Source organism: Ambystoma mexicanum, chromosome 2p, assembly GCF_040938575.1.
Source record: "Ambystoma mexicanum isolate Mex_15411 chromosome 2p, UKY_AmexF1_1, whole genome shotgun sequence".
Taxonomy (NCBI): domain Eukaryota; kingdom Metazoa; phylum Chordata; class Amphibia; order Caudata; family Ambystomatidae; genus Ambystoma; species Ambystoma mexicanum.
Window position 1 is genome coordinate 1,323,022,157 of NC_090923.1, and position 24,173 is coordinate 1,323,046,329.

The window sequence follows — 24,173 nt, forward strand, 5'->3', positions numbered from 1 at the left end:
GTTAGTGTACATAAGTGGGGGGGGGAGAAAGGGATCAGAGCAAATTACACAATATGCAAAAACAATAGGATAATCATCCATTATGGAACTCCTTACTCTACACATCCTCCCCGTATTGCTAACTAACAACCACGAGCATCATTAAAGAGTTCAGTTTGCTGGGTAGAGAAACTCCATTGACATACATAGGCAAATGCTGTCCACCATAGATGAGCAGCTAGGAGCCTCTGCAATGACCTGCTCCAGAAATGTTATAGCCTCCTCTCAGTCCGTAAAGACATGTCTGTCTAATTAAGGAGGGCCTGCTAACCAGAACGCCCATTTAGGCAAACTCCATGCCAAAAGCATGGTGTACACATGTACCCTGCTGAATCAGTATCCTGATCTGCAGCGCCGGATCTCCAGTAGTGCAGAGAAGGTTCAGGGGTCACAGGTGCACTCTTGACAGCTGTAGAGACAGCCAAGTCACTCCATCGATGGGTCTGCATTTAAGATATGCACCTGTTTCCAAAGTTCCAAAGATCATAACTATCACAGTTACTATCCTGGTGGCAATTGTAAACTTTACTATAAGCCATACCTGAGTTTAGTTTAAGGTATGGTGGGTAGTGTCTCATAATTACTAAAGCCCCATCAGACTGCTATCATACACGTGCCATCACTGCGAGTCCAACTCAGCTGTGGAAGGGCTATGTGAATTGTGTTCAGACTGCCTGGCCCTGCCAGCAGCAGGGCAGGAGACTGCATGGCTGGGCCTCTCCTTTGATAGTTTGTGAGCTCTGGTAACACCTCTCTCCAACAGGACTACCTACCAACAGCAGATGCCCTGGGAAACAAACAGGAATCAAAGGGCACAGTGATCCCCAAAACTACTAGCTTCACACTAAGGAGCCCTTTCACACTATCAACAAGGGACAGACGGAGTTAGTGTAGACAGAGTGAGCTTGGCATCACTGGAGGAAGATTCACCATCTTGTTTCCCGCTATTTCTCTCTCTCCTTCCTGTCCCCTCCACTTCCTTTAACACAAAGCGCTGTGGGTATGATGTCAGAATGCAAAAGCCTACTTATCTCAAGGACAGGGATTGGATCCCTGAAGCAGGCTTACTTTAATCCAATAACATGCATAGTTTAGCCTTTAAATGAAGAGGTCTCTCCCACGTCTTCTCTGATTCACTTTTGGACAAACACTTAAGGAGGAATTCATGTGGACCTCACTTTTGGGAGTGTTAACCTTTCCAAAGCCCTCTATTGAGGTCCGTTGAAGAAAAGAAGCAGTCCTATGCAGAGGCAAGCTTTGCTCAATACCCACTCCCAGGGTATGTTGGAGGTGACTTTCTGAGGATAAGGACCTGCCACTCTGCACTAACCAACTGTAGGCTGGTAGAGCAAAACCTGAATGGACTCATCCCATCCTAGAGCCCCTGGAGTAGGTTTCACAGCATGTGGCGGACCAGATCAGCTAAGGTGCCCTGTTCAGCTGCATCAAACTTGTCAAACTGTATTCTAACTGTGTTCGCTGCATTCATACCAGAGGAACCCATCAGTGCTGCTTTTGGCAGTCAACCAAACTTTCAAACCAAGGTGCTTGCAACTTCAGACCAGCTCGAAGCCACATTGTTTCCTCACAGAGCCCGTCACCTGCTCAAATCAACTGCTCATTGCTGTACTTCATCTCAACCCACTGGAATGTCACTCACTGACCTAAATCAGCAGTTACCGAATTACTGGAACTGGGTCAACATCGTACCACTGCTTTGTTGAACCGTGCACCGGAACATCAGAATCACTGCTTCGAACCATCACCAGGCATCGACTGAAACTGCTGGAGTGGCATTCGCTGACCCTAACAAACGGTTGCAGCACGCATCAAACCGGCTGAACTCTGAACTGATCCTGGCGGGCACTCTGACCTGCATCTCTTGAACACCACCTTCTAGGCACTCTGAGCCACCACATTTGAACTGACAGTGCCAGCTCACTGCTTAGGGCACCCTGACTCGCTGCTCCCAAACATGATTCGTTCCATTTGCACAACTGCTGGAAGCCTGGTTCAATGCTGATGAACTGCCATACAACAGCGAAAAGGTACTTTTGACCCATAAAGGGCCCCCTAGCCTTCCTTTGGGACCTAGAGACTGGTTAGGTCACTGTGCACCATTTTCACTGAAAGCCATATTCTTTTACAAAAAACATTGTGTTTTTGAATGCCTTTCATCCCTCCTTTCTTACTCGCAGTGCCTCATCCATCTGATGCATATTCTGTATTCTTTCCATAGGATTTTGTGTAGTGTTTTTCTATTTAGTTATTATTGTATATATGTTAATAGAAACTTGATTGAACATTCCTTTATTTTGGAATGTTCTACTTTGATGTTTGGGTCGCTACTGGATCACATTCACACCACTTCTGATAGTATAGTCTTTCCTCAGCCCACCTTAACACAAAAGGTGAATACAGCATACCTCTTGGCTGTATCCATTTTAACTAGATGATTGGGATCACTGTTGGTTTGTAAAAGTGTGAGGGCAGAGCAGGTGGATAAGTCTTATACTTGTGCTGAACAGTCACACTTAGTCATTATTTCATAACATAGAAAACTTAATATTTTCCCAATTTTTTACATACTTAATTCAATATAGTTCGATATCAGAAGACAAAGATACAAACACAAGGTATAAAATGATCAGCATTGAACAAAACAAGAAACACTTTTAAAAAACACATACAAAAATGACATAAAAAGGACATAGAGCCTGCATTGAATAAGAAGATTCCTCCTTCAACATTAAGTAGTTTGACCAAATAAAATAAATGAACCTAATAAAAGAGGCAGCGATTCAACAACACTGATTAAGCATTATGAATTAACATAATCGGTGCCATGAGGCAACCTCTGATTTAAAACACATTTAGACAATATGCGTCTAAGCATGATCATTAGCAAAATATATTTCATCTAGTTCGCTAATCAACCTCTATATCTTTGACCGCACCTAAATTCAACACATTCATAAAATTAAAAGTGGCTATTCGAATACTCATGATTTTGGTCTCCAAAATGGTTGGCCATCGGTTTTCAGGGGACATTGAACCAAAATAAGTCAAATATTTTTGGAAACATCTTATTCGTAAATCTATAAGAGCAGGACATTCCACAATAACGTGTTTCAAGGTTTCCTTAGTGTCTAAGTTACAACAAAATCTGCAAAGGTTGTCTTTTAGAGCAAGAAGTTTCCTTCTGACAAGAATATCTCGAGGAGGATATAGATTAAATCGTATACGCTGTATTACAGCTCTAAGTTGAGGAGAGGGAGCCCTACACAAATATGGTTCTATAGCATTAAGTTTTTTTCTGATCAAAGCCATTTGCTTTAAAATCCCTATATGTAAGGCATTGGGTTCTAGTCTCTATTCAGTCTGTCTTGTAGATTTTAACCTTTGCTCGATCAGGATTGGTCACTGTGATGCTGGAAATGCATTGGAGGGACAGGGCCTCCCTGTCCTTGTCCTGTAGTCCTTTTTCATTTGTGTTCTGCATTGTTTTCTGCCTAGGAGTCCATGTGGGACTCCTGGCAGTGCAGTTCTTCTTGTTTTTGGTTTGGTGTAAAGACCCATGGGATACCCTTCTGGCACCCATGGGTGGGGGTACAACCCTGTGCCCCTAGTGTATGTTTTTGGGGACCTGTGGGTGGCCCACAGAGCAGGGTATTGGCTGGTGGCATCTCCATGCAAAATTTGACAGGTGCTCTGAGTATCCTCCATTTTGGGATACCCAGGCCCTGCCATTGGAATCAGTTGATTCCTGATAGAAAACAAGATGGCCCCTCTGGCCTCTTGCTTTCTATTGCCTCTTACCCTGTTTTCCCAAAGTCCTGGGAAGCCCTGACTCTGTCCCTTCCCCCTGACTGGCTTTTGGGTGGAAGTTCCATATATGGTGTTGTTGTGAAGTCCAGGCCAGACTGGCTGGAGCCTTCCCAGTGACTATGTTGTGGGTATACCCTGTGGGTGGGACCTCGGTGAATGGAGTGTGTGACCAATATGCACTTCTTGTTGTGGCTGTCTGGTTTCTGGTATGAGAGACAAAGACTGAGACAGCCCTGAACGAAACTGTCCTGAATGCAGTGTGTAGTGTTGAATGGCTGGGTACTTGTCCCAATCCACATTCCTTGTTGTGAATGTCTGAGAGGGAGGAGGATGGCCTGAATGCACTGTGTGCCTGATAGGCTGACTGACTGCATGAATGCCCTTCTGTATGATTGGCTGCTGAGTGTGACCCAGCAGTGTGGATGAGAGGCAGAATAGTATATCTGGGGACCTCTCACCACTGGAAATTGTTCAGAAGCTGTGTCTACACTTGAAGATTAACTGGAACTGCTGATCCTCGACGCCCAGCTGGAAGAAGAAGACTTGCTGTTGCATTTGCTCCGACCTGATCTGAAAGCTGCCGAATTTGTCGAAGACTGATCTGAGAGAGTACCTGGTAAGGCGACCTCTTCCCGTGCTCCGAGGGACCATCGAGCACCGCTAACCTTCGCCGAAGCTCCCTGGAAGTCAGACCCTCGAAAGGCTGCCGACTGGAGACGGGGACCACCGAGGAGAACGAAGTGAAGCACCCGGACATCGCTGCCGTCGAAGTCCATTGCCGTCGCCCAGGGTTCGGAGTATCGCTGTAACCGCTGGTGGCCCGTCGAAGCCGTGTTGACCTAGAAGAGGGGACCGCTTGACGCCGTGCTGCTGATGACCAGAGCCGCCAGCTCCTTTGCCTAAGACTGTTGAATCGAAGGACTCCCTGGTCCGCACCGTCGACCGCTTTGTCCTGTCGGAGAAAGTCGAGGCCGCCGACGTGCCGAGGAGAATCTGCCGGTGGGTTTCCCACCACCTGAAGGCCACAAAGACTTCAACGACTCGACGCCCTTGCTGGGCCACAGTTCTTCTGAAACTCTTTCAGAACTATCAAACGCTGAGGTGCCACGCACACCTCATTCTCACAGGACGTCGCCGACGAGCACCGCCTGGATCGATGCCGTGGTCTCGTCACCCTCGAACTTCTCACAACGCCGTCGACGCCAAGTTCACCCTCTTCGAATCCTCTTGACGATCCGTGGATCCTGCTTTAAAGGGAGTCACTCACGAAGGATCCATCAACGCTTCTTCGAAGAACTCTGCTCCACCAGGTACATTAGGGGATAAAAACATTATAGGAGAGAATAAGACTATTGAGCAATATATGGACTGGGCTTGTGCTATATCTTTATTTTACAGGTTGACCAGGTGGGGGGATCCCCACACAGAACTGTGTCTATTGGTAGGGGCCAGAATTCTGCCTATTGTTTCAACCATATTGCTTTCCTTCCTATCTCTATTGCTGGTTTCCTTGTTATTGATCTGTGTGATATTCTGACAGTATAGTTGATGCACTTTAATGAGATCTGATAATATTGGTGGTACCACTTTAGAATTGTATATATTTACCATTGTTGATTTCTGAGTACAAAGTGAGTTATTATGATAACTGTACATAACGTTGAATATTAATTATATAAAGACTGTGTTTTCAGTAATACAGTGTGTGGACATTCCTTTGTGGGGGTTTGGGGACTACACTGTACTTAAGAACCAGCCTGCATCACCTCCTGAGAAGCTAGGCCTTGATTGCTCGACCACATACCAATAATAGAGAATCTTGTCTGGGGTCCTCTGTGCCTCTCCTCTACCATATAGAGAGCAGAAGTACAGACACCCCCCTCCAGTCATTTCAGTCACCAGCATCTCAAACGACACATCAGCCTTTGCCAACACTTCAAATATTCATGTGGTCCAAGTACGAACAAACATATGTGAAGACGTTAACATATATAGTCAGCCAAGTATGCTAGAATGGTATCATGTTGGTAATACATCAGGCATTTATGAAAGAGCGCACATAGACGCCATTTATAGATTGACACTAATGAGGAAAGACCCAGCTCATGACGCAGCCACGGCCCAGGAATACATACGGGAAGATGGAGGACACTCCTCCAGTATTTTGCCTCTAATTTATTCAAAAATGAAGTCGAAATAATGTTTTGGTCTCTAATCCATAGAGAATTGTTGGTATCACCTTTTGACGCCAGTATGTCACTGCTGGAAAAATAGAAAATTTGCCATTTTATATAGGATGAGCCATGTCTGTGAAATGGCTGAGTTAAGCTTATGAGTGAGCATGTTTAACTGGAAATCAATATGAAAACAACCATCAAATAGTAGACCCAGATAGAAATACGTTGGAACAATCTCAACACTCATATTCTTCACTTTCCAATCCATTTTTGCTCTATGATTTAGCCTTGGTGCAAAGTACACAATTTGTGTTTTCGTTAAGTGGATAATTAACTCACTCTTGTCTAGGTAAATGCTTAAGGTTGACAATAGAAGCTGTAGATCTATGGGGGTTTTTGAAATTAAAACTAAATCATCCACATACCACAATGCATTAACAACCAAACCTTTGATTTTTGGCGAATCCGAGCAGATCTGAGCAAAGGCATGCATCACATCATGTATGAAAAAATTGAAAAGGGCTGAAGCAAGGATACAGCCTTGCTTCAACCCTCTATATGTTGCAATTTCTGCACACAACAAACCCACCATAGATAGCCTAACCTTAATAGAGATATCAGAATGCAGGGCATAAATAATGTCACACAAGGTGACTGTGGGCACCCTGCATTTAGCAACTTCAATATCAGCTTGACTCTTGAAACTGAGTCGAAAGCTGAGTGCAGATCGACAAAAGCAAAATAAAGTGGTTGTTTAGATGTCTGGGCATGCGCTTTTAAAGCATTCAGAGTAAGGAGATTAACTGCAGTGGCGAGTCCAGCGACAAAGCCTGTTTGATTAGGATTGCGTGGGTCACATGAGCTTGTCCATTGAGTGAAATCTCTCAGGACTAACCTTGAGAAAATTTTCCCAGGAGCATCGAGTAACGCGATAGGGCAATAACTGGTTGGTAGGCCATGATCGCCATGAATTTGGTAGTTTTTTAGACTGTAATATTTGCTGAAAAATATTGTTAAGAATGCAAGCCCACTTTTTTGGATTCTCCTTAAACATAAAGTTAGACAGGTCGTCCTGTCCAAATGCACGAGAAGCTGAGGATTTATATATACGTTCTTCAATTAATTCTTCAGAGCAATCAAGATCCCGCTTTGTCATAGATTGATTCTGATACTTGTATTCAGCAAAACTGTCATCCGCGTTTAAATGCGCAAAGTGCACGAGCCATTGGGCTTCAGAAACACCATTCACTTGTGCAATTACTTGTGTTTGATTAGATGTACTGCCCGACAGGGCCCAAATCTGTGCCACATTTTTATTGTAAATTGCACTCATGAAAGCCTCACTATCTGATTGAAACAAATTTGCTTTCCTTGCGCGCGTCCAGTTACGATATTTACATTTAATAGTTTTTATAGCATGAACACATTCACTTAGAGGGAGTTTCAAGGCTGCTCTCAATGCTTTTCTATAGGCTGCTTTTGTTTGATGAACAAGTAAATCAAACCTATGATTATGATTCGGTCGGAGCATGCCTTTGTCAGTGTAGATATTTTTGAAGAATGATAGAACCTCCACATGACTGGACTCATGTTTTATTTTCAAGATGGCCTTGTCTAGAGCCAAAAGGGAATTGTCGGACCATCTGATGCGGGACTTTGCATTATTAACCAATAGCGTATGATGATACCACAACCGTTTGTTTCCCTCCAGGTCACAATCCCATCACCAATATCAAGAAAGGAGATGTGATCACTGACTGATTGCGGAATCATTTCAAATTTTGTTCTTTTTTGAAACAACGAATCAGACAGGTATACATAGTCTATAGTGGATTTTGACGTGCCCCTTTGCCAGGTATGGTGTGAAGGTATGTCCCCATGATGGCACCATTTGCCATATGAAAGTTACGATCTGCCACAAACTTAGACCACCTCTCCCTTTCTTGTGCATGTGAAGATTTGTTCACCCCTAGACAATCCAGTTTTCTCTATTACAAGTTAGGGTCTACAAGTCTCATTTGGGACCTTTGATTCAAAAGCATGAGGTGACATAATGTATTCTGCAAAGTAAGTGCTACTTGGCAGCTATGTGTTATTCCATTGGGTGATTGATATTATTACTGCAGAGTTTGTTGGTTTGACTTTTAGCTTCAGCACGTCCCAAGTGTGCATTCTCCAGACCCGGGCACCTCTCGGCCCTCCTTGCACCACTGAGCATATGAATGCAGAATAAAGCTGGGGAAGGGGATAGAGGTGCTTGTGGTCAATCTGCTGTTTTCTTAGTATGATAGACACTCCTTTCTCCTCCCACCCCACTCTTCATCAGGCCCAAAAGACACCACCTTACCTTTCTTGCATGTCCAGCAGACTTGGCCCTGCAGATTCCACCTCAGCCTCGCAAATACTTCATTACTTAACACTGTATTTGTTATTCCAGAGGATTTCAATGGGAAGCTGTTTGCTATTCATGTTTCATTGAGGTAATCGTTGTTTGAGACAATAAAAAGAACTAGCATTTGAGTGATATGATCTGTGATGGATTTCTAACAGAAAATGCCAGTTAGTTACCCACATCTGTGCCTTATTTCAAAACAAATATGATGTCTCCCACACATTCATTTAAAATGGGCTCCTATATTTTCATGGTTGCTTATTTGACAGCTCAAAATTTTTTGATTTTTGTGGAACACCCCATTTAATTCACATCATGTATGCAGAAGGCCTACAAAAAGAAAGAACTACACCCAGCTGACCTCACTGCCGGCCTCAGTCATCGACAGTCTATGCGAGGTCCCAGGGCCACGGCTGACGGGAGGGCCCCAAACACAGTAGTTGCCACATGTAACTGATATTTCTGCAGGCGCAATGGCATGAGACCTTCTTCCACCTCTTAGCTCCCTGTCATTCTGACGCCCTGGCCACAACTCCTCTCCCCCACCTCCTGAACGGCTCAGCCGGTATGATACTGCAGGTCCCTCTGGGATCTGGCAAATACTTCACTGCTTTGTTATGACTACAACCAAATAGCCTTATCACACATTATCTGTTGTTGCATTCCAAGTGTTAAAAGCTCACTTACAAAATCCAGAGGCCACTTTTTCACACTGAATTGCATTCTGGTACTTGTAGTTCTCCATCCAACAATGGGAAATAAATGCTACAATCAAAATGTTTTCCTTACTTTGCTTAACATATTTCTACAATGATTTAAACATTAGGAAGAGTGGTTTATTATGAATCGGGTACTTTGCAAGTCCACAAAATAGAATATTCTGGAGAAGCAAACACCTATTTCTTACATTTACAGTTTGAAACATATACAGTCACGTGCCTAAAATGACAAGTAGTCTCTAATCCCAGCGTAACCACATAAATTAATTGTGTGATCCTGGGCATATTGTGTTCTCACACTGTGCTTTATCTGCTAAAATGAAAAAAAAAAGTTGGTGGAACAAGGGAGAAAGATACCAATAACAGTCCTACTAGATCTTGTGACATTTTGATTGTGCAAGTGCAGTAAAAATAAGTGTGATTGGAGAGGGGGGGGGTGCTGGTCTGCCCGAAATGTGAAGTGCTAGGGTGGGAAGGGAAATGCAGGGTAAAGAGGGGAGAGTACATGTGAAAGGAGGGGGTTGGGATGGAGAGGGCCATAGGGGCTAGGCAGGTGCTATGTGGACGCCACATGGGCAAGTGCTAGGGGTTGCATGGGGTTTAGGGGGTGAGGGTCTACATGCTAAGTGCGAGGAGGAGGGTGGACTGGGTCGGGACACCTGGTGCCCTGTAGAACTCAGCGGCAACCAACCAGCCAGTCACAGTGACAGACGGGGGTGTTGGCAGGGGAGGGGCAGAGGGAAGAAAAGAAAAGGATGGTCTTGAGGAGCTTCCGGAACTTAAGGAGATCTGGCTCAAGCCTGAGAGGGGCATGGACAACATTCCAGAGGGAGGCACCTGCGGAGTAGAGAGATCTACCTCACTCTCTGCTTTGAGAAGCGTCTAATCTGCAGAGAGCTGGAGCTAGAAGACCGAAAGGAGAGATCCAGTCCCTGAGTTTGAGGCCAAGCATAAGTCTTGCAGTCCTATTCTGAATAAGTTGAAGGGGGCGGCAAAGGGAGGATAAAGGAAGATTGAGGAAGAGGCTGTTGCAGTAGTCTAGCCTAGAGAGGACCAGAGATCTGGAGACATTCAGCTTCTGGGTGAAAGTGAGGAAAGAGAGAATGCCTTTGAGGAGGTGCAGTTGACAGTGGGCCTTCTTGGTAAGGTCTGCAATGTCAGAAGAGATGGAGACAGAAGAGTCAAAGATGACAGCAAGGTTGTTTGCCTCAAAATAGGGTGAGGGGAGGGGACCCAAAGAGGGTGGCCACGGGTAGGAGGGAAGGAGGGAGCTGGAGGCCCCAATGGGAAGGATCTCAGTCTTACGGGCAATACGGCAGAGATCATTGGCAATACACCATGCCTGAATAGCAGTCAGACAGCCAGGGATGAGAGAGGAGGAAGAGGAGGCAGTAGAGGGAAGCTTGCAGGAGAGATGTGTGCAGTCTGCATAACACTGGAAGTGAGTGGAGAAGGAGAACATGAGGTGGGCCAGAGGGGCAAGGTAGATGCTGAAGAGACATGGTGAAAAGGTGAAGCCTTGAAGGTTGCCGCCGGTGGAGAGCCTTACAGTGAGAGAAAAGGGCCCAGTTGAACCCGGGAAGCTCGGTCAGAGAGGAATGAGGTCAACCAGTCCAGTGCCAGGCCTGTGATGCCAAGGGTGTCATGGAGCCGATTTGTCAGGGTGGCATGATTGACCATGTCAAAGGCAGATGAAATATCAAGAAGGATTAGAACAGAGGAAGAGTTGGAATCAAGATTTGAGAGCAAGTCATCATGGGTGTTCAGTGAAGCGGTTTTGATGCCTCTGGCAGCTCTGAAGCCAGACTGGTGGTCGTGGAGACAACCAACAGATTCACAGTGGAGGATCAGTTGGGAGATGGCCAACCACTCCAATAATTTGCACAGGAAGCGGGCAATGTATAGGGCGGTAGTTTGCCGGGCAGGAGGGGTCGGCAGAAAACTTTTAAGGGAGAGTGTGCACAAAGGAGTGGTTGAGGGATAGTGGGAAGGAACCAGTGGCAAAGGAATGATTGCAGAAATCAGCCAATGCTGGAGCAAGGGATGCAATATTGTCCTTGATAGTTCTGGAGGAGCAGGGGAGCATCTGTTTGAGAAGACTTTCATAGAGTGGACTTGTTTAGAGACCTCATCTGGGCGAGAAGGGGGAGAGTTGGAGGGAAGGGGGCAAAGGGGTCCAGGGAGACCTGAGAGTGGGTGAGATAGGAGGGAGGGGAGTAGAGGAGAGCTAGGACATGATGTCCTCAGTTTTGGTTATGAAGTGTGAGGCCAGTGTAGTACAGAGGGTCTGGGATGGCAGATGAGAAGTGGAGAATGCAGTAGGATTGCCGAGTTCCTTGCAGATTTTGAACAGTTCAGCCGTGTTGTTGGTGACCCCAGAGATACCGGCTTGGATATGGCCCTGTTTCTTCGAGCGGATGGAGAGTTTGTATTGCCTTTGGATCAGGGGGCAGGCCAGTTTGTCAGAGGATGTGCTCAAAGCCTGCCACTTTTACACGGCAGCTCTGCACTTGCATTTCAGAAAGGCTAGATCGGAATCATACCAGGAGTTGCGCTTGGCTGCAGGCTTCATGCGGATCCTCATGACAGGGTCAAGGATGTCCAGAGGGTTGGAGATGGGGAGGTGAATGTTAGCAAGGGCTGTGTCAGTGTGAGAGTCAGTGGCCGGAGTGGGAGGGGGAATGAAAGTGGGAGCAAAAGTTGCAATGGTGCGCAACAAATACCCAATATATAAATGAATAACAGAAAACACCACATTGAATTTTTTGCAGCTGGTTGGTGAGTTGTGATACATTTTTTAAAAAAATGTATACTGAGAATGAGATGAAAACTCAGATCCCAAACTGAGCCATTAAGCCCATCCAAAGTTTGATCAGAAACACACAATCTACTCCCTACAATCAGAAATTGTGGGCACAAGACTGGGTACTTTTACAGAAACCAGGGTGTGTCGAGGATGCAAACAGTGTCTAAAAATCGAATTGCTAAAATAATAATAATATTCGATATTTGCATTTGAGTTATTAAATGGTTGATGCAAGTCATGGGGAGGATAGTCCAACGGCAACGTGCTCGCCTTGGAAAACAAGACGACATGAAGCAGCACAGGTTCAATCCCAGGGTCCGCGCTTAGAAACCTGTGGGTATTAAGCGCCTTATAAATACGCAACTAAGAGACACATTCCAGTAACAACGCCTCGATGCCCCCGGGCTGTGTGAGCGCTTAAAAAGTGCAAAATAAATAAAAAAATAAGTTTACAGCAATGACTCCTTGATGGAAATCGTATTGCGTTGTTTTTAAAATAATGTAGACGTTTAAAAGAGATGTTCGCAAGTTTAACGAAATGTTCTGTATAGTGAGGCTTGAAAATAATGTATTGCTTTCTTTTCTTCTTTGTATTTTTCTGAAAGGTTGTATTTTATATATATATAAACCACTGCACAATAAAAACAAGTTACAAAAAGAAACACACAATTATCCGCATCAATCTTTACGCGTAAAAATCTTTCTAAAGCGACTTACCTCCACGAGATATCTGTGACGTCTGTGGCTGCTTCGGAACAGCGCGAATGCAATGAAACACACGGCCGTCAGAATCACCACAGCACAGGGCAGCACAAAGAACATTGGATAGATTGCTGCAGGGAGAGAGAAGGGACAAACACACGAAATCAGACATCGCTGCCCAGCACTGCATTCTACAGGCAGCACAGCCTAACAATGCATGCTACATAATCTGTCCTTTGTGGAGGCCTCAAGGGGGCAGTGATCGCATCGCTCTTCTAAAAGCTGAATTCATATGTGGTTATTTATTACCAAATGTCAGAGTACCGTAGGACAGAGGGGTGAGTGATTAAGGCAATGTTGCTTGGATTCGCCCCAGTGGCTGTATATTTCACACAGATATATCAAACGAGCATTTATTTCTCTGGGTTATCTGACCAGCTCGAAACAAGAGGTTTGCAATCTCTGAAAGGGGCATTCAGGTGGTGCCAAAATGGAACCCTGCGAACAATGGCCTGGAGCCATAGTTATGTGGGTCTATTATTTTAGAGACACCAATTTCAGGGGCTGTGTTGGCAGGGGTGACCCAATGTTTCAGCCCTGGGCGCAGGTGTGCCCTCATTTGCCTTGAGGGGGAAAGACTCCTGTTTCTCGAGCACTGTGGCGTTGCTCTATGCTGGTCTTTTCGTGATAGTGTGCGCTGAAGCCTGATCAAAATCAAAGAACCATATTTTGCATTTTTGGGGCAGGCAAAGAACCATATTTTGCATTTTTGGGGCTGGCATGGATAGTGCTCCACTGGTGGAGAGAAAAAGAGAGGAAGTGAGGCTGAAGGGTGTGGGCGGCCACTGCTTGGAAGAGAACTCTTTCGGCTGGTAGTTAGTTGTCCGTCTTTGCAGTTCAGGATCAACCTTGTGTTATTTTTTAATCCGGATCCAGTAGCTGGAGGCTCGTGGGGCTGTTCTGGGTTTTTCGCCTGATTAGAAGGAAGCCAGAGCCCAGCAGGAAGGGCTGGTGCAAACAGAGAACACTAATGCGCCTGTGGAAGTGGGTAGAGCTGGGGAACAGTGGAAGGTCAGGGCAGAAGGCAGGAAGCAGCAGCAATGAAGAGGGAGAGTAGAACATGTAGTAAGGGGGGCTTTGTTTGTGGGAAACATTGTTGCCTTCTAGAAGGACCCGTGTGGTGAACATGCTCCTCATCCGGGAACTGCTATCCTTTTGAAGCCACCATTAAGATTGGGCGTGCTGTGCCTTTTCCAGCGGGGCTTTTTCCTAACCCACTAATCAGGTATGACTTCTTTCCCTGACTTGTGCCAACTACATGAGAGCTCCATTACAACATGGGCTACTAGATACACCTCCACCTCTATATCTGTTCTTTGTTCCTTCCCTCCTCCCATGCAGGCATTTGTTTCCTGGCTCCTGCCCAGCTCAGACCTTCTATTTGAGCACCTTCAGTGGATCATGTACTCTCTTTCTGCCGGCCCTGGCACTATATTTGTTGATGATTTTTCTACCATTCCTTGGTTTGATACATCTCAGCTAACTTACGGGTCCCCACCATTCCTTGTTTCTCTATCTCTTTAGCCCTCCACAAGCCATGTGTGTTAACTGCAGCCACGTTTTTTAGCAACACGACATCAGGCTCCTACACCTCTCTGCCATCGGAAGACGCACCCTGCCTTTTCCTGTCCAGGTCAGTATCTGGCCCCCACAAGCTACCTGAAAGTGTATGTTCCCTACACTCTCTATCCCTCAGGGGATAGTGCACCCCGTTTGTGAATTCGGTTGCTCTTTAAAATGCCCAGAAGCACCCCTTGATGTGTGCTAATGGAAAAAGGGGGAAACAAGAGTATCTGATTGTGCCCATCAAGGATGCCCACATGCTAATGCCCTTTATGGGGTTCTATGTTGATTTATTGATGTGCCTTTTTACGATGGGTGTTTTTCCCAAATTATTTTTTCAAGAAAACCCGTTGAAAATGATTTCTTTTTCTTTGGTGTGGGGGACTCCATTAATCTAACACTATTCCCGACCCCCCTCCCACCCCACCACACCTTTTGCATACCCTTCCGGACAGCCCCCTATTCTTTTCAACAGGATTTTTCAAAAAATAAAAATCTCCAAAAAAACATTGAAAAAATGCATGTCCATTAATGGACGTCATACCCTTTGTGGATTTGATGCAATTTTTTGGTGCAAATCACTTACACAAAAAAAACGTTGTGGAAATCTGGCCTAATCATTTTAGCTAATATGTGAAATTATTCAGGCCGTATGTATTTTGATATGTAATACATGATTTTATCACTATTGCAATTTGTATATTTGAGGTTTTGTATACACTAATTGATAGTTAATTAGTCTTGTTTCAGAACTTAAATGCTAGGCCACACATTCTGCCGGGGAGTGGACACAACTGAGCAACAAGAGGTTAAAACCCTGAAATGAGATTAACTCCTACATAATACTGACTGCCGCCATGTTGAAAAAAGAACATGGGCCTGGTGTATTGACTTTGCACTGCCAACAAACACCCTGATTCACAGAGCGGTGCAAAGTGTATTTTTGCAGTGCAAAGTGGACTTTGCACAGCACCAGTGCAAAGTCACTTCGCGCCACGAAAAGCATTCCAAGAATCAGGCCCCATGTCTCAGTCTGGAGCAATCTACGAATGTCGGTGTTACTAATCCATTCCTCGTTCATTTCTTTGCAATTCCAGACAGGTTTCAGAAAGGTAGTCACCTGCTGGTGTCACAGTGATGCTGTAGTAGACCTGGAGCATGCTAACTTCATTCTGAGTTCTGACACTGAGGCAGTACTCTCCTTCATCATTAAACGTGTGTGTCAATAAGTAATCAGTGGTGTTCAAGGCCACAACGTGACAATTGTCCACGTCCACGGGGACACATTCCAATTTCAGTAGCCAGCATAGTGTCAGTGGCGGGCTGTAAAGACAAAAACAGAAAATATAACGTTTCATTAGATTGCATTGTTGGATTTCGACACACGACCTACAAGCAAATACATTGAAAAATCAGGAATTTACGTAAAGATAAACACACAGAAAAGTGTATGTCACCCTTTAAGCTACTGCACATACATGTTTGTTTTGGTGGTGTTCTCAGAAAAGGTAACCCCCTCCATCATTCGGGAGAGGAATGCACAAAATGAAGGGTTGGCCCGAGGTCACACTGTCATTTTTGAATATAAGGTTGAAGTGTAGAATGGGTTAACATGGCAGAGGGTAGAGAGATTGTTCGCAATCTTGTTTTATTTAAGATAATTGGGAGAAATATATTCCGTTACTGAGGCTATGGGCCTCATTACAAGAATCCTGCTAAAAACGGGCCCATTACCGGCATGGAGGAAGTAGCGGGTCCATGCTCGTTTGACGCTGCTAATAGTGGCTGATTACGAGTGCGCGAGCATGCGCGAACCCCCATGCCGGTAATGGCCATACCGTCATGCCGCTAAAGGCCCTCCAACCCCCCGATAGCGGCATCACAGGACCTGCCAATACCGCCTCCGCCTAGGAGGCACCCCTTAATACTGACCCGGTAATAACACCATGTAAATACCGTGCTCGCAATACCGGACCCGGAAGTAACGTCATCGCGTAGGAACGGGAAATGCGCCGGCGGCCACCTTTAAAAACACAATCCATTGCATTCCTCCCAAACCACCAGTGTTGCATAGGAGAGACCAGGGCCATAGAAAAGAACATGTCTAAGGTAACCCGAAAAACCAACCCCCGCCTGCACAAGAAGCGTTTCTCAGATGAGGAATTGAACATGTTGGCAGATACCCTTTCTGCCCATGCCGATGAGGTCTTCACCCATAACCTCAAAGGGGAGGTGCAGCAGAGGAGAAGGAGATATTGGATGAGATAGCCCGCAAGGTGTCTGGAGTCTGCACCACCCCACGCACAAAGACTGCAAGAAAAGGTAGGATGACCTCCACCTCGGGGCCGCAACATCCTGGCCAGCAATCGTCGGGAGGCCATGGCCACAGGCGGGGGTGCCCACTCCCCGGTCAAACTCATGCGCTGGGAGGAGACATGCAGCACTACCATCCAGATGGAGTATATCGAGGGCTTTGGGGAGATGGAGACGGGTGCCGCAACATCTGGAGATGGATGTGAGTGACCCTGCAAACCCCAGTAGGGCAAACCATGACATAGCACAAGTGATGTGGAATAGAGCCTAGGTAAGGCAATTAATGTCCCAACACATACACATTAACATATCCATGTCCAGATGGAGGCCCAAACCCTGCCACACTGAAATGCATGCTGAGTGCAAATCCCATTACCAACATACAGCCAGCACACAGGGACCATTCCCATGTCATACATCACACAAACCCCAATACAATGGCATGCCACCTGGCATGCATCATTGCTGAATTGAGACATCACTGCTAATGCCAAAATGCCCCCTCCCCCTTCAAACTACCCTGTGTGACACACCTGTAAGATATAAATGCATGAGAAATGAAAAGCTCCACAGCACCATCTCATGCATCTTGCATGTAACACCATCACTGATGCCCTGCAGCTCTTCTTCTCCCCCAGGCACCGATGGAGAAGATGGCAGTGAAGACCCAGCCACCAGGCCATCCACGTCCCGGGCCAAACCACCTGGCACTGACAAAACCACCTCCGGGGCAGCATCGCGGCCCACAGTACAAGCCAGGGCGAGTGCACGGGCCCTGACGGCACATGAGGGGCCCACAGTAGCGGATGAGACTGCAAGCACACAGCTGCCAACAACAGTGGAAGGGGAGGCCAGTGGCACCCATTCTGCTGCAACAAGTTCAGTGGGTGAGGCAGCAGCCACAGCCCCACTCAGTGACGTTGACATAGGAGCGGAGGAGTATGTGGACCAAGAAGGCGCAATCCATTGTCGGAATTGAAACAATATTATGCCTCCTTTTGCAGCAATTGTATGTGTATTGGCCTACGCCAAGTTGTCTAAACATCATATGCGAACAAACTCCGCGGCAAGGTTTTTTTGACCTTAGAGAAAGTAATGTAAGTCGCCATCTTGGATTAAGCCGCCATTTTAGGTTCTCTTGTAATGTGGAAGTCACCCTGAACATCAAAATGGAGGCCGAATGACATTCTGAGTAAGATTCTGGCCGTTGTGACCTCGGTACAGATGAATAATTAATATGTCTGCAGGCCACTTGTCGGGGTCGCGAACTGAGACCTTGTCCTATTGTTGACCTATGTGTAAATGTACATCTATATCAGTGAAACTAATCAAAATGCATATATTATAGGATTGACCTGGCTAGGAACCCATAGGCCCGACTCCTATAATGGTTAACCCGCGAGAGGGTTGGCCAAGGGCTGGAAAAATCATATAAAAGACCCAAGAATTCCAATGTATGGTCTCTCTTACTAAGGCATCGAACCTTCGTTGAAGTTCGTTACGTTACTCTGAGAGCCGAATAGCTATCCGTTTGTCAATTGACTTTGGTAATTGTTGTAGCTTTTAAATAAAGCACTTGTATGTTCTTTGTAACCTGTGTTGGTGTGTTTCTTTTTGCGCTTCCCGGCCTCATATTATTTTTATGTTTTCACAGTTGGCGCCCGAACAGGGACCCTCAAGATTGATGCCGGATCATTGAAGGTTGACGCAGACTATCGAACCGGGATCGGACGGTGTGAGACTGCGGGCCCGACCGAACGAGACGTGATACCTCGGCAGCGCTGCATGGTCCGATCCTTGGACGATAGTCGTGTGGTCTGACACGGCATCTTGACGAGGGTCCATTTTTTGAGGCGGGCAGATTTGTCGAAACCACCAAACACAAGGTAAAATTCGTTAGGTAAGTTCTTTGGTAAACCGTATGGTCCTCCTTAGGTTTGGTCAGCTGCAGTCGTGACCCGGCTCTTAATTTAACCCTGACAATTTGAATTTGGCATATTGTATCTGCAGACACAATTACTGACCAGGTAACACCAATTTTTTGTGAAATGCCTGGGAAATTGTCTAGCTGCTTTAGGGCTCTGTTCCGCAGCGATCGACAATCTTTGGAATTTAGCCACCCGGCACCACAGGAGGGGTCGCCGGCATGCACTATGTACTGTAAGTATGGCATTGGAAGTATAGTATTTAATGATATTTGGCACAGACAAACCAGACATGCCTCCGAATTTCAGTGGCCAATCAATGGTAGTTTCGAGATCCCCCGTATTGAATACCTAGAATCGGTCTTGCTAAAAAAGGCGGCCAGACCTGCAGCATTTGATGTTTTGCAGAATTGGAAAAAAGAATCGTTGCAGCAGCTTAAAAGTAGGGATAAACATGCACGCCGTCATAAAACAAATGCCGAAAAGGCGTTGTTATATGATAAGGAAAAACATTCAGAGTCAGTCAAAAATATGGAAAGGGCTTTCTCACTAGGTATCCAGAAAATGTATCCCTCTAAAGATTTCCATGTTTCTGAAGAATTTATTGAAAAATTGTTAAACGAACGCAGGCCTGGTGCCTCTGCGCCACCTCCGTATGATCCTCTCCCGGGTGCCCTGCCCATTCCTGCTGTTGTTCCTGCTGTTATTCCTGTTCCCCCTGTACAACCTATTGTTCCTATTCCTTTAGTTGTTGTTCCTCCACCTATTCCGCCACCCCTTCCTCTTGCGCCGATAGTTGCACCCCCATTAAATTTGCCCGCACCTCCGCTCCCGAGTGGTTCTGTATTGACTGAAGTTGATCAGGGTGCGGGGTCAAAGATTGTCACTCGTAATACTGTTTCCACAGACAAGAAACAGGAATTATTTGCATGGGCTAAGCACTGTATGGAGAAAGGTGATCAAGTTAACGTTTTCTCCACATTATCAAATTTGAACAATTTTCCCAAGAAAAATGTTTTTATCGAAGGTTTGGGGACTAATTTATGTGTGATGTGGGGTAGATTACAAAATTCGGATCTCCCACAAGGGGTGAGGGATCTAAATGCTTTAGCACTTTCGAGGGACACAGAGGAGAAAGCACATGGTCATGATGAAAGATTGTTTAAGTATAGGAGGGACTTTGAGAAATCACGAGATGAGGATGATGAAGACGACAGTATGTATGTGCAGAAACGGTTCCTTCCGTGTCGTAGCTCGGCACCTGAGGAAGTACGAATTTGTACCAAAGATGCGATTCGATGGATCTCGGATTCATCGATACCGCCAGATGAAGTATATGACACATTTAGTCAGTATACAGTAGAAATGCAGAGGAAGGTGATTCAGGTAATGGTACAGTACCTGCAGGAAGAATGTATAAGGAAGAAGGTTAGTTGTCCTATAGAGTTATTGAGAATTTGTAAAAGGGCTTTTTCGTCCGAAACTTCTTCGACTGCCTTAGCGCTCGACCTGGCTCTGTTGCTTAGTAAGCGGTCGGAGTTACCTATATCTCAGTTGCCTATGAGAGAGGTTCCTCCGACATTTGTCCCAAAAGTTGAGATTCCCGCTAACGCTGGGACTGGTGCACCAGCTGTGGATATCCCTGCACATTATGTATCACAATTTGTTCACGTCCCGTTCTTACGACAGGAAGTGAACACTATTAGACAATCAATTCCCGATATCAGGAAAAACCTGACAGGGTTTTACAAAGAGATAGGGTCTGTTTTCAGTCCTCTGTGTTCACCTTAAGTGATATTGACTTGCTATTCCCTGTACTCCTACCCGTAGATTTATGGAAGCTGGTTCGGACAATAGACGATGTGCCAGGGTTGGGAGATACGTGGGCTAACATGACTAGGTTTGATAGGGAAAGACCAGCTGGTGAGAAACCACCTCAGGTAATACTTACTTTGCCTGATAGAATTGTCGCAAAATTGAAAACTATAATTCCAGAGAAAAGAATTATTTGGGACAAGCTTACAGCCTGTGTTCAAGGAAAAACTGAAGGTGCCACCGAATTCTTTAATAGATTCGAAGAGGTATTCTCTGACTTCAGTGGACAGGACTTGGGCACAGAGTCTGGAAAAAGGTTGTTTGTGGACAAATTTGTATGTGGATTGTTGTCCGACATCCAGTCACAGATTATGTCCTCTGAGAGCGCTTGGCAGGCGAAGTCCCAATCTGAAGTTTTGCACATGGCTCACTATTATGAGAACCGTGTGAATAATGAAAAAGAGAAAATAGAGAAGAGGAAAGGAGATTTGAAGACTAAAGTATTGTTACAACAAATTGTTAGAAATGCCAGAGGAGGTACGTCACAGACCAGAGGTCAGTATGTCCCAAAGGTAAACGCTCCTTTGGGTCCTGTAAATGTTAATCAATGTGCCTATTGCCGCCAGGAAGGTCATTGGCGAGCACAGTGCCCCGTCCTTCGACAAGGGTCAAACAATGCGTTTGGGAGTATGGGTAGATGACCTAGAGGTCGCCCTGGAGCAGGGGGCCCTGATAGAGGTCAGTTTTCACAAGATCCAATGTACGGTCTCTCTTACTAATGCATCAAACCTTCGTTGAAGTTCGTTACGTTACTCTGAGAGCCGAATAGCTATCCGTTTGTCAATTGACTTTGGTAACTGTTGTAGCTTTTAAATAAAGCACTTGTATGTTCTTTGTAACCTGTGTTGGTGTATTTCTTTTTGGGCTTCCCGGCCTCATATTATTTTTATGTTTTCACACCATGTGGCATGTCCACACACCCAAAGCCCCCCGTCCACCCCACAACACGCCACTCAGGCCTCACTCTCTAGCCCCATGCTGGATTCTAGAGTTCTGCTGCACAGCCCCGATCTCAGTACCACCCCATTGGCCAATCCTGCAATGCCACGCCCTGCTGCAGCACCATCAATCCCTGCTGCTCCCACTGACTTGGAGGCACGGCTGTCAAGGGTGGAGGCAAGGCAGGACACCATGATTGACATTGTGTGCCAATATGTGGCTGACGGGGAGGAGACAAGGCAGGAGATCCATCAGGCCATTGCAGGGAACACTGCCGCAATCAATGCCTGTGCTGCAATGATCCGTGACAGTTTGGAGGCAGTCACGCAGGTCCTGACCGGCATACTGCAACACATGCAGCAAAAACAACCTGCGCCAGCCGTGCCAATCCCTACTGCATCCACCCCATCCTCCACACCCGCATCCTACGCACCCTCCAGCCCTGGGCGACTGACAAGGCGGAGTGCGAGGCAGTCCGAAATGCTGCCCCGGACACAAAGAAAGCACGCAAATAGTGTGGGACAACAATGGGAGTGGGAGGAGGTGGTGTCGGTGGTGTATAGGGGAATAAGGGGGTGTTCATTGGGGGTATGGGGAGTTCATTGGGGGTATGGGGAGTTGATTGGGGGTGTGGGGAGTTTGGGTGTGTTGGGGGGAGGTTGGAGGGGGGACGGCATGTGACTCGTGGAAGGGTGAGGCACTTTTCTGTAGTTTTCATTAATACACCCATTGTGTAAAACATAATTTAATGCCTGGACATTGTTTATTTCATGTGTATTCATTGTATTCATGACAGTGCACAGTGCCCAACTCCCCACATACCCTGTGTGCATGTCCACATGGACCCAGTGCTCAGTGTAGCATTGACACATATCCATCAACGTCCCTGTGGTTCAGAAGTATTCGTCAATCAGTGATTGGCGTACAGCACGGCCATCTTGTGCATCACGTACTGGCAGGGGTTGCTGCTTCTCCATATTCATCCTCATCATCCTCACCCAGTGCATGCATGTCAATGTCAGGTGGCAATGGTACATTTCTCCGGATGCACATGTTGTGCAGCATGACACAGGCCATGGTGATCTTTGGCACCTTCTCAGGCCCATAACAGAGTGCTCCACCAGACCTGCTTAGGCAGTGGAACCGCGCCTTCAACAGGCCAAAGGTCTGCTCAATCACGACACGGGTACAGGTATGAACCTGTACTCCTCTTCATGCCTGTTCCGCGGGTTCCGCACAGGGGTAAGTAGCCACGGCTTCAAGGGATATCCTCCATCACCTGCATGGCAGTACAATGAGGTCTCCATGAGTCATTCTGAGCTGCCACCTTCAGGATTCACGGCCATGGCCGCAGCTATTTGGTGTTGACATGGACATGTCCCTGTACGTATGCACAAAGATTATTTGGATGCATTGTGTACTGCAATATGGTCTGCTAGTCTGGATGGTGTTGTACAGATGATGCAGGGTGTTAACTTGCATGCTGATGCCGATGTACTGTGGATGCGGAAAGATGTCTTGCCTCCCATAATTGAAGTGTATGCTACTCTGTGCCTAATCACACTAGCGAGTTGTAATCACGTTTAGTCATGCATCGCTTGACATACCCATGGTGGCCTGGTTGTGTGTCTTGCATGTTGTCATTGATGTACGCCATTGGTCCAATGTGTGGCAGTGATGTGTCATGTTCGGGTTGGGAGGTTCAGGTCAGAAGTGTTTAGCTCTGAGTGCATTGTCCACTCACTGCCCATTCCCACCCAGGTGGAGTATGCATCCCCCAAATCACAACCCGGATCCACTGCCATGGGCCAGTCAGGCAACTCACCAAGCAGCTAGGCACGTCATCCAGCATGTCGCTCCATGTGACGGGGTAGCGTGGAGTTACGCAGAACCATGACATTATGTGTTGATCCGGGATATCGGGCACGACAATGTGTGATGATCTTGCTGGAGTCACATACCATCTGCACATTGATGGAGTGGTATTGCTTGCAATTGCGGTACACCGCCTCCATGGCATGAGGGACTACCAATTTGACATGGGGGCAGTTGAGGGCACCGACGCAATTGGGCATGCCTGCCAGTGCGTGGAAGCCTACTTTAGTGTCTGCAATCTCCTGGGCAGTCCGTGGTAGGGATATGTGGGTGCTAGCGTGCTTCAGGAGGGCATCCAGCACTTGGGTCAGCATGCGTGAAAAGAGTGGTTTTGATATACCAAGCAGGTGGCCCACTGTGTGCTGGTAGGTGCCTGTGGCCAGGAAGTGGAGCACAGACACCACCTTTAGTAGCGGGGGATGGCAGTGCGTATCTCAATGAGGCTGACAATGTCGTCATGTATCATGTCCACAATGGTGGTGATGGTGTCTCGGTCCAGCCGGTACAGGGTGTATCTGCTCAGGGGTTAGATTGAATGGACTGGGTCTGATGCGAGGGATTGGTGGCTGCCTACGAGGTACTACTGGCTGCACTGGTGGTAATTGCTGGGCCTGTCTCACCCTCCTTCTCCTCCTGCCTCTCCTCTGTACTGCCTGTTGTTGTGGCTGAAGTTTTTGTTGTAGTTGCTGTTGTTGCTGTAGTTGTAGCAGTACAGGCATGTCCTCCAGCCCCATGATTGCAACAGATAGTGGTATCATTTTGATGTGGGAAGGGGTGTGGTGTGTGGCTGTACTCCTTTTATACAGGGACAGGCTCCATTGACTCCACCTGTGGTGATTGTGTGCACCTGTTGGCAGTTGCCTTCACTGCAGGTTGCTATTTACGGGTGGTCCGCAATGCCTGTATGGCTGCCGTCGTGCAGGCCCTAATTACCACCTTCGGGATGCCGGTAAGTGCATG

General features: G+C 46.5%; 1 protein-coding gene across 3 annotated transcripts in view; it reads right to left on the reverse strand.

Annotated features, from left to right (window-relative positions):
- The window catches only part of TMEM130 (transmembrane protein 130), a 362,513-nt gene that overhangs the window by 67,788 nt on the left and 270,552 nt on the right, over positions 1–24,173 (reverse strand). For all 3 annotated transcript variants that reach the window (XM_069645659.1, XM_069645661.1, XM_069645660.1), the window contains 2 exons: positions 15,407–15,609; positions 12,679–12,794 (listed from right to left, as the gene is read on the reverse strand). In XM_069645659.1, coding sequence (XP_069501760.1) covers positions 12,679–12,794; positions 15,407–15,609 — 319 coding nt within the window. The remainder of the gene's footprint in view (positions 1–12,678; positions 12,795–15,406; positions 15,610–24,173) is intronic.